The sequence below is a fragment of the Neofelis nebulosa genome, chromosome 3 (assembly GCF_028018385.1).
Source record: "Neofelis nebulosa isolate mNeoNeb1 chromosome 3, mNeoNeb1.pri, whole genome shotgun sequence".
In the NCBI taxonomy this organism is placed as follows: Eukaryota; Metazoa; Chordata; class Mammalia; order Carnivora; family Felidae; genus Neofelis; species Neofelis nebulosa.
Genome location: NC_080784.1, coordinates 2,342,898 through 2,355,139, shown reverse-complemented (window position 1 = coordinate 2,355,139; position 12,242 = coordinate 2,342,898). Strand labels below are relative to the sequence as shown.

Genomic DNA, 12,242 nt, shown 5'->3' with positions numbered 1-12,242 from the left:
GCGTCAGCCCGACCCCAGTCAGGGCCCCCGTCCTTGAGCTGTGATAAAGACCCAGGTTCCGGGGAGCTGAGACGCCCGTCCAGGTCACACGGCAGCCAGGGAACAGCCGGGGCTCCTGACCCTCCCTAACGTCTGCTTCTCGCTGGGTGAAGGGTGTCTGCCTGGCCCGGCCCTCACCCACTCACCCCGTCTTACTGCTCGCTGCCCCCCAACGCACACTGTTCGCCCTGCCACGCCCTGCTATCTGCACTTGATTCCAGACTCCTCCATGGAGCTGGCCTCCTTCACGCTTCCCCCACGGCCAATGACTGAGTTCGGGGCTCCCCAGAAGACCCCATCAGGCCCCAGACGCTCCCACGTGGGAACCAGCCAGAGGCTCCATGGAAAGAAGTGACTGCCAGCATTTTGCTCCCACTTTGGGGAGCCCGGGGCTCAAGAACACTCTGGAATTGAGCAGGCGACCATAACGGGAGACACTTACTTCTAAGTGAACGTCTGCTTGCAGGTAGATGCTGTTCAACACACACGAACAAACAACAGAACATCAGACGGACAGGTGTAACGGGAGTGACAATTACTCGACAGTGTCCTTGTAAAACACATCTCCGAGAACTGACTGGCACCACATTCAAACCTCGCGGTTCTCCGACCTCCGGTCTCCGGAGCCCTTTGTACCCGGAAAGATGCCAAGGGCCCCAACGAGGCCCGTTGATCTGGCTTTCACTCATCTACCCTTACTGGATGAAGAATGGAGACTGACAAAAAATATCGAACTTTTACGAATATTCATTTAAAAATACTAATAAGCCCATTCCGTGTTGTCTAAGTGACGCATTCGTGAAAAGTTACCGTGTTTTCCCAAACCACAAAACAGGCAGTGCTGTTCTGCATGGCTGGCCATCTCTTGCGGCCGGGGCAGCACACACACAGTGGAGCCTCGGGGAAACTCCCGTCCGTGCGTACGAGGACGAGAGAGAGGAACGCAAACGGTGTCTCGCGATTAATCTGACCTCGGTGACATCTGGAAGCCCAGGACCACACGCTGAGAACCAGTGTTCGCACAGAAAGGGCCAAACTTAGTTTCCTTGGCGCTTCTGTTTAAAGTACGGTCTGTTTCTGAATAAGCATTTTCCACGCGGCTGGTCGAGAAGCGAGCCACACTACCTTTAGTTCATGTTTCTGCTTTAGTTGCTGAATCTCTGTGGCTGCCACCGTGCTTGCCATCAAAGCTCTCATCGTTCTCTCATAGTGCTCCTTGAGACGGGTTAGGTCATGGGAAAGCTACAGCATAAAGAGACACAATCTTCTCACAAAAACGCTCCCTCTGGTACTCTGAGATGATCGTACATTGCGAGGCCCGGGGGGCGGCGTCTGGGGAAGCCCACGCACCACGGGGAGCCCCCAGCTCTGGCCCACCGACTCCTGAGAGGGAAAAATGGGGCGGCTTCTCAGGAGCCAGACTGGAGACTTTTCTGTGCCAGCCCAGGACAAGAAAGTGAACGAAGGGCTGAGGGTCGTCATTCACGTCCATGTGGATGACGTCACAATGATCAGACGTGTAAATACAATACGTATAAAACTATTCCTTATGTCAGCACCAAGGCACAGGACACCAGGGTTCACGACTGCACTACAGGGCGTCAGAATTTGGAAGTGGGCGGCACCGATTTTTAAGTCTCCAAACTGACGTGCCTCGGCTGACGGGGAAGGGGAGAAATCTCGTAAGACGCCGTCCCCCGTGATCACGCACGCCTCAGACGTGGAAACCCAGCCCTCAAGGCTTCTCGAGACAGCGTCTCCCATGTCAACACAGGCAAAGACACTGTGTGCTGTGAGCAAATTCTGACTAGAGAGTGGACCCTTCTTGAGTTGACCTCAACCACTTAGGGTGCTCAGTGGACCGTTCTAACACAAGACTTCAAGGAGACCGCTAGGTCCTTCCCCCCTCCCCCCGCCCTCCCTCATGCCGGCCATGCTCCCAGCGCCCCCAGGGTGCAGCCAAGCTGGGGCCAGGGCGGTGGGAAGACCCCGCCTGATTATCCCGCACCTTGAGCCACGGTGTGGCACTTCACCTGCTGCCGAGCGGCCTCTCGTGTGGCACTTCAAGGGCCTGCCTGGTAACCCGGGTCCATTCGGAGGGCGAGGAAACCACGGTTCGTTCAGTGAGTGTGCGAGCAGCTCATCAGCGGGCCCCTGACACCCTACCCGCCCACGGAAGGACACCCTACCTGCCCACGGAAGGACACCGGCGTGGCCTCATCACCACTCTTCCTGGCACCTGTGCTCGACTCTCCAATCTCAAGCCCAGAGTGTCGGGTGCATAGAGTCAAGCATGACCAAAGGATTTAGTGTCCGCTGTGCCAATGCCACTGGCAGAGGGGGTCTAAGGGACGGCTGTAGGACGGGAGGTGCTCGGCCACTTTCCCAAAGCGGAAGGCTCGTCCTGAGTGTCACAAAGCAAGCTCACGGAGTGCGGGAACTAGGCCCCTGTAACCACCTGCCAGCCGGAGGTCTGTGGGGGCTTCAGCCAAGAACCCGCGCGTCCACGTACTGGGGGCCCACGGCATCTACCCACGCTGTCATGGTGGCGAGGCAGCAACTACGGCCCGGCCTGCACCAACACAGAGTCACACGGGCCAGGCTCCGTGCACCTGTGGCCTGATGCTCGGCCTCACACAGAAAGCACGTGACATCTGCAGACACGCGTGGGGATGTCGGTGCACAACAGCCCTTTCGCTAGCAGCCAGAGCCCACGACCAACAGCACGGGCACAGCCGCTCAACGCTGAAAACCAGAATCTCATTAAGATCATGTGCCTCAACAAAAGCGCTTGTAGGTCCCACGTCTGACAACCACCCAATTTTAGAATTCACACTCGCGACCTGTGAAGTTCCTCCTCCGACCTTCACTTCCGGAGACCCCTCCCCGCCACACACACACCTTCCACTCAGGACAGAGAACGTGGGGCAGCTTAGGAACTCCGGCCCTCAACATCATTTTGTAACATATTCTATCTTTAGACCTTCCTTTTTGTGTAGAAAACGCGGAAGTTCAAAACGCCCCTTAAAGGGAAGCAGGCTTGTGCCGCATCTCAGAGAGACCCGATTTGGTCCAGTGAGCACAGAAAGCATGCTGTCTACACAACACAAAGAACGAGGGGACAGTCACATAGGACCCCCTGAGTGATTTCATTTATAAGAAGGTAACTTCCCATCCTGCTACGATTACACTTACAACGTGAAATAAAGGAGCCTCCCTTGCGGCCAGCGTCTCACACCCTCCCCACACCCGGTACCAACGTCTTTAAGGGCACTTCAGTATTACGGAATGAAAATTCTGCAGTCCGTGCCTGTGCTAACACAAGACGTGTGTCTCTCACGCAGGCTGAACACATACTTGCTTCCTGTGGTTGCTGCGCAGGAAGGACCTGGGGACCCCATTCTTGCACTCGGAGTCACTCTGCTCCTCGTAACTCTCAAATTCACTGGAGCTCCATCCGTATTCCAAAGAGCTGTTTCCACCTTCGTCTCCATTCTCGACGTCGTCATAAATCATTTCATCTGAAGGCCAAAAGGCCAAAAGGAAATAAAAAGAACACAGAATTCTCTAGTTATGTTTTACTGATCATCGAGAGCTGGGGTCTGGAAGCATGTCAGAAACCCGCGGGGGCAGCGTGGAGCCTCGGGGTCGGCTCCCTATACAGGTGGTGGGGAGCCCCTCCAGGGTGCGGGCAGAGACGTGCGGGGCCGACAGCGCTCCGGTGAACCCCCAGCCCCAGGTGTATCCTGAGGGCTGCTGGTCTAGAAGAATCCACCATGACAATACAAAACAAGTTGCCGGCCATACAAAGATAAACCCACGGAATATGAACGAGTTATGCAAGTGGGTGATAGAGATGCTCAAATACGAACACACGTGAGGCTCACGGGAAACAGTTCTAAGTTTTGCCTTTGTGCGAAAAACTGTCTCATAAATCTCGTCTATTACTGTTTTTAAAATATTTTCATCACACGAGTCATGCAGAATTAGTGAAAAACACGTTTATGCCACCAAATACGATGACAGGGGCTCTTTACTTTAAAAATTCTGCAGGCTTTAATTCCCATCTTTGGTCTCACAATCTCTGTTCTGCAAAAGTGAATTCCCGGAGCAAAGCAGCCTTGCGGCCACCCCCAGGGCAAGGCACACGTCTTACCAACTAGCCCGCTTCCTTTCTGACACACACAAAGGCCTCAGGTCCCAAGAAAGTAGTTCTGTGAGACTCCCGGACAATTACAGAATACTCAGTGGAAGTAGAAAACACACATGGAGTTTTGTGCACTGGGACTTTCCGAGAACAAAAACATCGTTCTACAAACTTCTGGAACATCAGTGTCTCTCTAAGTTCTCCTGCTTATTTTATTTTTTTTTTTTTTTAACATTTTTTTATTTATTTTTGGGACAGAGAGAGACAGAGCATGAACGGGGGAGGGGCAGAGAGAGAGGGAGACACAGAATCGGAAACAGGCTCCAGGCTCCGAGCCATCAGCCCAGAGCCCGACGCGGGGCTCGAACTCACGGGCCGCGAGATCGTGACCTGGCTGAAGTCGGACGCTTAACCGACTGAGCCACCCAGGCGCCCCTCTCCTGCTTATTAAACACATGAGCATGAAGGGTTATTTCAGCTGGAGTTTCTCAGGTATAAATGATGTGCTAAGAGTGACTTCTACTTAAACTATCACTGAAGGAGAGTACCATGTGAGATAAAGACATTTCCACACCTGGGAATACATTTTTGTTTCCCAATTAAATTTATTCTCTGGGCACCTGGGTGGTCTAGTCAGCTAAGTGTCCTACTTTTATTTGGCTCAGGTCATGATCTCATGGTTCGTGAGTTCAAACCCCACACCAGGCTCTGTGCTGACAGCGTGGAGGCTGCTTGGGTTTCCCTCTCTCCCTCTCTCTCTCTCTCTCTCGCCCCTTAACCTACTCATGTGTGCACACACGTGCACACTCTTTCTCTTTCGAAATGAACACTTAAAGAATTTATTCCATATGCATCTTCAGTCATCCTCTGTAATAAAACTTGCCCTTAAAAATTTTTCAGTAATTAAACCTCGATTAATAGATTCTCTAGGGCCAAGAGCAAGCTTTGTAGGTATAATGACATTTAGAGGCAAATATTTGCTTTCACTGGAAATGAAAAGTAGATACAAGGTTGTCACTGAGGATCTCAGATTACTTGGCCTCACGTTCTCTCTCCATCGAATTCAGATTAATTTTGAATATAAAACAGAAATCCAAACTTCTGGTTAAAGGCTCTGAGAGTAAATGTCATCTGGGTAAGAACATGCAACATTTGAAAACGAGCTCATTTTCCAGAAGCCACAGGAGTGTGGGTCAGCCGCAGGTCAGCGTATCTGCCCTAGATGACCACCAACTGGGCAACTGGGTCAACAGGGCAGGTGGATTCCAGGGATGGGGGCAGACCCTGACTCAGCTGCCACGCAGGTCGGGGCCGAGAGCCATCCTGATAAAGGCAGGTTGCCATGGGAAGGACCTTGTGACCTCCATGGCCTGGTCGGCAGGAGGCATGCAAATGCAGAAATGTGCCTGTGCACTGTCCCCTGGTGCGGCTCATGAATCCTGAAGCTGCCCGACTAGCACTCCCTCCTCCCTCCATGAACCCCTGCGGACATCGGGCTACTCTTTGTGCGGGAAACAAGTCCGGACGAATAGCCGGGCGGGTGTTGCTCACACCTGCAGAGGGACGTCCAGCTTGTGGGGGCGGAGGCAAGCTGCAGGTACACCCAGGTCAACTGGGCGGCTGGTCCTGGCTCTGGAGAAGACGGCCAAGGGTCCTGCTCTACTGTGAGCCCTGCTCTCAGGCGGGCTGGATGGCTTGTCCATCTTGGGGAGGCAGGAGCTACCAACGCCAGGCACCATGGACCACCTCTAACTCAGGTACATCTCCACTCAGCAGTCAGAATGTGGGAAAATAATGCTTCTCCGTGTTCTGGAAAAGGCAGTACTATCTGGGCCTCACCCGCACACTGAAACTTTCAAGGACCCTGAAGAGCCTTGTTAAGGACAGATGACTGATGCTTTGTGAATTACAATGCCCTCCTGAGCTCCCAAATGCGCAGACTGGTGCTTTCTGAGAGCAGACCGAAAAGCAAGCACAGCCCCAGGGCCTGTGTTTCTCCCACAAGGCCAGCGAAGGGAGAACTGGTCTACGTGGCTGGATTTTACTTGGCAGCAACCTTGCTACCTGCCCTGGGCCAGGACGGACCTAAGAAGTGCCACTGCAGTGGCAGTGGCCACACAGTCCTGTGAGTGTGCTCAATGCCACTGAACTGTGCACTCTAAACTGGTTAAAATGCTCAATTTTATGCAGTGGGCACTTTACCACAATAAAAAAAAACAAAAAACAAAAAACAAAAAAGGAACCCTGGATGGTCATCATCATATCTCATAAGAAATTCTTCAGTATCCTGCCAGTATTGTGACAGAACTTAACCCAAAATGACCATATTTTGCACAAAGCACACAGGCTTCCACTCTCCCTCAGACACCTCTGTCTCCCTAAGTTCACCAGCTGGACAGCTGAAGTCCTGAACAGCTGGAGGAACCTCCAAGATCTAGTGCCACCTAGTTCACGAAAGAATATAGTTACTTATCAAATATCCAAATGCACCAAAAAGCATATAATAGCAGGCCTGTCTGTAGACCCCGCCCAAACCCTGCTTCAGTGCCCACTCCTGTAAAGGCAGCAGCACAAGGCAACATGCATACAGCCAGAGCCCTGGCCCCTCCGCCAGGCCAGCAAGAACCGTTCTTGGCTTGTGGCTGTCCACTTACCTCTGAGGTGTGGGTTTACCCGAAGGCCACATGCAGCCTACCTCTGTGTGTCTTGCTTTTTGCTCAACATTGCCTTTGGCTGTATACACACACACAAACACACCATTTATTCATTTTTAACTGCATTATAATGGTCTGTTGTATAAATTCATTGCCATATGCTAATCCCTTCCCCGAGTGTGGGGCCACTATGTTCCCCTTCATCTTTGGCTCTTTACAAGCGGTGCTGCAGATAAGCATCCCTGCACATGTCTCCCGGATAGCGGGCATGAATTTCTCCAGGAAACACACCTGCAAGGGAACCACTGGTTTGTATCACCATTTACACGTTAGCTAACTCTTACTAAAGTGTTTCTCAAAACAACTGCAGCACCAAGATGCTTAATGAGACAAAGAGCAAAGGGCCACAGAGGGAGCCAGAACCCTTTGTGATCCTAACCAGGGAGGGTCCTGGCTGACGTGGGACTGAAAGCAACTGTGGACGCCCATCAGGGTCAATATACCAAGGGAACTGCGTAAAAGAAACACATTAAGACGTCTTTTATGGCCACAAAAGTTTTGAAAGTATTTGTGGGAACCTTGAGCAGACTCTTATGTATTTAACAAATAAAGAGAGTACGAGGGAGGTATTCTTTCAGCTGACAGTTCAGTGACTCTTGGCTGAGTCCACACACATCAGGGCCCTGCCGCACGCTGTCCTTACAGGGACGTGGCTACTCTATGCAGAACAGCTGTCACCTTTAGTAGGTAAACTACTGGCAGACCTTTTGCCAGTGTTTTGGATTTAGAGGGGCCAGACCAACGTTCTGTGTTGGCAAAGGCCTACCTGGTAGCATAAATTACCCAAAAATAAAAATTTCAAGCTTGTTTTTACAGAAACCAGTCTTTAAGCCCCACTTTATTTGCAGCATGTATTTAAATAACTACCTAGGAGCACATTTACTGACAAGAACTTCCAGTTCTGTTTATAAAGGGACCCAAATGTCAAGTGTTTGTCTCCCTCAACGTAGGAAATCTCAAGGGCAGGGGTGACTCTGTTAGCTGAAACTAAACCGGTGCTCGGTAGGTAACAGCGTCCAAAAGCATTTTGGAATGAATAAACTACCACGTGCTTTTAACTCTTCATCAGTTAGTACGCTGGATGTGGATCATAAGAATGTGTCCTTTTTAGGTCGAAAATGTTTCCTTCTATCATGAGTTTTTAACATTGAATGGCCACTGAATCTTGTCAAGTGCACTTTACGGAAATACTAAGATGAGCCTATGGTTTATGTCCAGAAGTCTGTTCCTGTGGAAAAGGTGGTAAAGGAACCTGCTCATGTTGAAGGGTCTGTCACCCCCTGAGACCAATCTGAAGGGTTCAGGTCGGCTTTTGCTGATTTGTTGGGATATTACCAGATTTGATTTCTTTACATTTTCATCAGGATGCTCAGCGTCACCCCTTCAAGCGAAGGGGGCTCTACGTTTACACCAACACCCTAAGATGGGTTCCCTGCTCCTGGGTGGCTGGGGTCCGCTGGGACTACACGCAGAGCCGAGGAACTCTGTTCCCTGACGGTTTAGCAATTCTCAGACGAGGACACTGGTCCTAGTGGGCTGCCGGGCAGATTAAACAGTTCATTCTAGATTGTGAATCGTTAGACATTAGTGTGTTCTACTTCAGGTGCAGTCCACGTTTCAACTAGCTGACATCAAGGTGTTTCTAGAATCCCTTCCTGGCGTTTGTCTCTACCACACTTTCTTGTTCCTGATCCATCCTTCGCTTCCCTCTCCTCCCGACAATATCCTTCCTTCCTAACACTACCAGGGGCTTGTCTGTTTTTGTATTATTTTTGGAGAACTGCTCTTGGGTTCTGTTGATATTTTCTGTTGTTTCTTTGTTTTCTAACACTTTGGCTGTTATCATTTTTTGTCCTCCTACTTTCGCTGAGTTTGCTCCGCTCTTCTCTTACATCACGGAGCAGAGGCTCGGATCACTACTCCCCCACCGTCTTTTCTTAACAGGCGCCATCGTGACTGCAACTCTTCATTATTTGAAATCTTCCCCATAATATTTTATGCCATATTTTCATTATTATTCAAGTCATAATATTTCTACTTTCCATTCTGTTTTCACCATTGTCTGTGAGCTAAGTACTAGTATTATTTTTAACTTTCAAGTGTTTCTTCCTATTGATTTTTTCTACTTAGGGAATGAGGCCTAAACGCCAATTGTTAGGCATTTCTTAATATTTGCTTTGGGGAATGCTATATGGTTTTTATAAATATTCCATGTGTTTGAAAAGAAATTTCAATCTTTAGGTTAATCATATACTGTATTCTTCTGCAGTTTACTAATTTTGTATCCAGTATCCAAGACAGTGGAGGGAACGGTCTTAAAATCTCCCACTCTAATTATGTACTTAACTATTGCTGATTATTTTTCAGTCATATTTTGCTTTCTGTATTTAGAGGCTATCTTGTTAGGTACACACAAGTTTAGAACTGTTATAATTCTCTCTGGTGAAGGACTCTAAACCTAATGTTTTATAGCCTAAAATTCAATATGTTATAGTAATACTGGCTATATTTTGGTTGGAATTGGCCTTATATTTCTTTTTCCATCCATTTACCTACGAATGTTTTATATCCTTATATAGCTGTCACAAAAATATGTGGCTAGCTTTGCTACTTCATCCAACCTGAGAATTTTTTTTTTTTATGGGCCACTGAATTCAATTTATATTTACCATAAGTAGCAATATATTTGGACTAATTTTGCCATCTTTTTTCATACCATGTGCCATAGTTTCTTACTTTCCATTTTCTTGCTTTCTACCAGACTGAGGTTTTCTCTACTGGTTTGGGAGTTAAATAATCCATTTCTGTTCTTTTAGTAGTTACCCACAAGATGCAGACCTGACCTATCACAGCCAAAAACACACATCATTATCTATGCTCTTCCTGGAAAACGCACAGACTTTAGATGCTCAGGGTCAGTCCACCCTCCAGCTGACAGTTACCACAGCCTGGGGCTTTGGTCCCACCCTGCAAATGAAACAACACTATTACTGCTATCGTGGTCAATACTCCTTTCGATTCATTCACAAAGTTATTATTTGCTCACTGTCGTGTCTGCTTCTCATTAGGTTCGGTAACCTTTTCCTTGAAATGCAACGTGACAGTTTTTAGAGTCTAAGTGGTAAATCTCCCCAATCTTTATCTAATACTGCCTCTGCTTCCCTCTTTTTATTTTTTTTTTTTAATTTTTTTTTTCAACGTTTTTTATTTATTTTTGGGACAGAGAGAGACAGAGCATGAACGGGGGAGGGGCAGAGAGAGAGGGAGACACAGAATCGGAAACAGGCTCCAGGCTCCGAGCCATCCGCCCAGAGCCCGACGCGGGGCTCGAACTCACGGACCGCGAGATCGTGACCTGGCTGAAGTCGGACGCTTCACCGACTGCACCACCCAGGCGCCCCTGCTTCCCTCTTTTTAAACACCTGTGTTTTCATATGAGTGGACTGATTTGTGCCCAGCAGTTGTTAAGTGTATGTGCCTAGGTATGGATTCAGGCTTAACCCTGCTTTGAACTTGTATTTCTACAATCTGAGAACTTAGATCCTTCCTGAATTCTAGAAAAGTATTGGCACTTCCTTCTTCTACCTTCTCATTAGTATCATTTATCAAATACGTGCTAGTACTCAGCCTCCATATTTCTTACCTTTCCACTTATACACTCCACATCTTTAATTCCCTCTGCTTTACATGTATCAACTATCCTATTTAAAGTTGTAACACAGGGGCACCTGGGTGACTCAGTCGGTTAAGCATCCAACTTTGGCTCAGGTCATGACCTTCCTGAGATTGAGCCCTACATCGGGCTCTATACTGACAGCTCAGAGCCTGGAGCCGGCTTCTGATTCTGTGTCTCCCTCTCTCTCTGCCCCTCCCCTGCTCATGCTCTGTCTCTGTGTCTCAAAATGAATAAATGTTAGGGGCGCCTGGGTGGCGCAGTCGGTTAAGCGTCCGACTTCAGCCAGGTCACGATCTCGCGGTCCGTGAGTTCGAGCCCCGCGTCGGGCTCTGGGCCGATGGCTCGGAGCCTGGAGCCTGTTTCCGATTCTGTGTCTCCCTCTCTCTCTGCCCCTCCCCCGTTCATGCTCTGTCTCTCTCTGTCCCAAAAATAAATAAAAAACGTTGAAAAAAAATTAAAAAAAAAAAAAAAAAGAATAAATGTTAAAAAAAATTAAATAAGGTTGTAATGCAGCCACACACATCTATGTGCTCAAATATTCTACCCCATGGTATCAATGAGGCACTACAAGACATAATAAAATCCGTCGGAGCTGTGAATCTAGGGTCTGTGTGCACAGTGACTACTCATTTTTTACACCCAGCGGGAAAGACTGATAAACTGAACCTTCTAAAACTCAATTTCAGACAACTCAAACCTGGTTCAGAGTCTGAATTTTCTCTTGGCACGTCGTCATAAATGGCTTCTTCTGGATCTGGAATAAAAAGAAGGAAACTTTCAAAACCGACCAACACCAAGTACAATGTCCACTGTTCAGGGCCACAGTCTCACACGGCGCTATAATGATGCAGAAAGCTAGTTCCAAAGGGCAGACACATGCACCTTCCCAAAGCAGAAGTTTTCTGGGGACTGAAGGATGACGCTCTACGTGAGCCAGGTATGAATGGGGAATTTTATGGTTTCTAGGCCAATTTAGTCCATTATTTTGTGCTCACCTGCACGTCTGTATGTGGCTCTTTATAAATATTTTTCAGCTTACAAAGTTAACATGTTCCAATGTACGAACAATACAGAGGTGCCATACACAGTTTCAGAAACAACAGGACAGCCCAAGAGGTGCTATGTTAACAGGAAACCTAAAGTAAGTCGATCATCTATGATATCTTGAACTACTGGATATAAAAACTGGGCACACGCAAGGATGAGAATGTTCACCTGTTAGGATAAAGTCTCTCCGACTACACTATGTGGAACGTTCGTGTCCTCTGAGACTGTAACACGTTTTCTTAAGAAAAGGTCGGGATCCTTCCGGGCCAGACTACTGAGCGAATACGGTATGAAAAGGTCGTGTACGAGAACAGCAGTGAAGCTAGAAATGCATTTCAGTATTTGTAAGTTTGGGCCTTCGTGGAAACCAACCACGTTATGAGGTCTTACTTACACACTGAAAACCGTGAAGGTCACCGCGACTAAGCAACAACAAGAAGATGAGGTAAGTACTCCCAACTCTGCCTCTGCTCTCAAGCCAGTTACATTCTGGGGAGGGGGAAGGGGGAGGCAGCAAACTGGGGAAAGCCCCTCGTTCTCCTCCTGCCGTCAGGCCCCCGTGTGACAGACACCCCCTTCCTTGTAATAAGATTAACTGCAACAGTGATATGCATTTCCA

General features: G+C 48.6%; 2 protein-coding genes across 9 annotated transcripts in view; both read right to left on the bottom strand.

Annotated features, from left to right (window-relative positions):
* The window catches only part of CLN8 (CLN8 transmembrane ER and ERGIC protein), a 130,464-nt gene that overhangs the window by 27,316 nt on the left and 90,906 nt on the right, over window positions 1-12,242 (bottom strand). The gene's annotated exons all lie outside the window — the stretch shown is intronic.
* ARHGEF10 (Rho guanine nucleotide exchange factor 10) overlaps window positions 1-12,242 on the bottom strand; it is a 108,169-nt gene that overhangs the window by 58,068 nt on the left and 37,859 nt on the right. For 6 of the 8 annotated variants that reach the window (XM_058719813.1, XM_058719817.1, XM_058719814.1 and 3 more), the window contains 3 exons: window positions 11,274-11,330; window positions 3,397-3,560; window positions 1,165-1,281 (listed from right to left, as the gene is read on the bottom strand). In XM_058719813.1, the coding sequence (XP_058575796.1) occupies window positions 1,165-1,281; window positions 3,397-3,560; window positions 11,274-11,330 (338 nt within the window). The remainder of the gene's footprint in view (window positions 1-1,164; window positions 1,282-3,396; window positions 3,561-11,273; window positions 11,331-12,242) is intronic. The other 2 variants (XM_058719815.1, XM_058719816.1) reach the window with 1 other exon arrangement.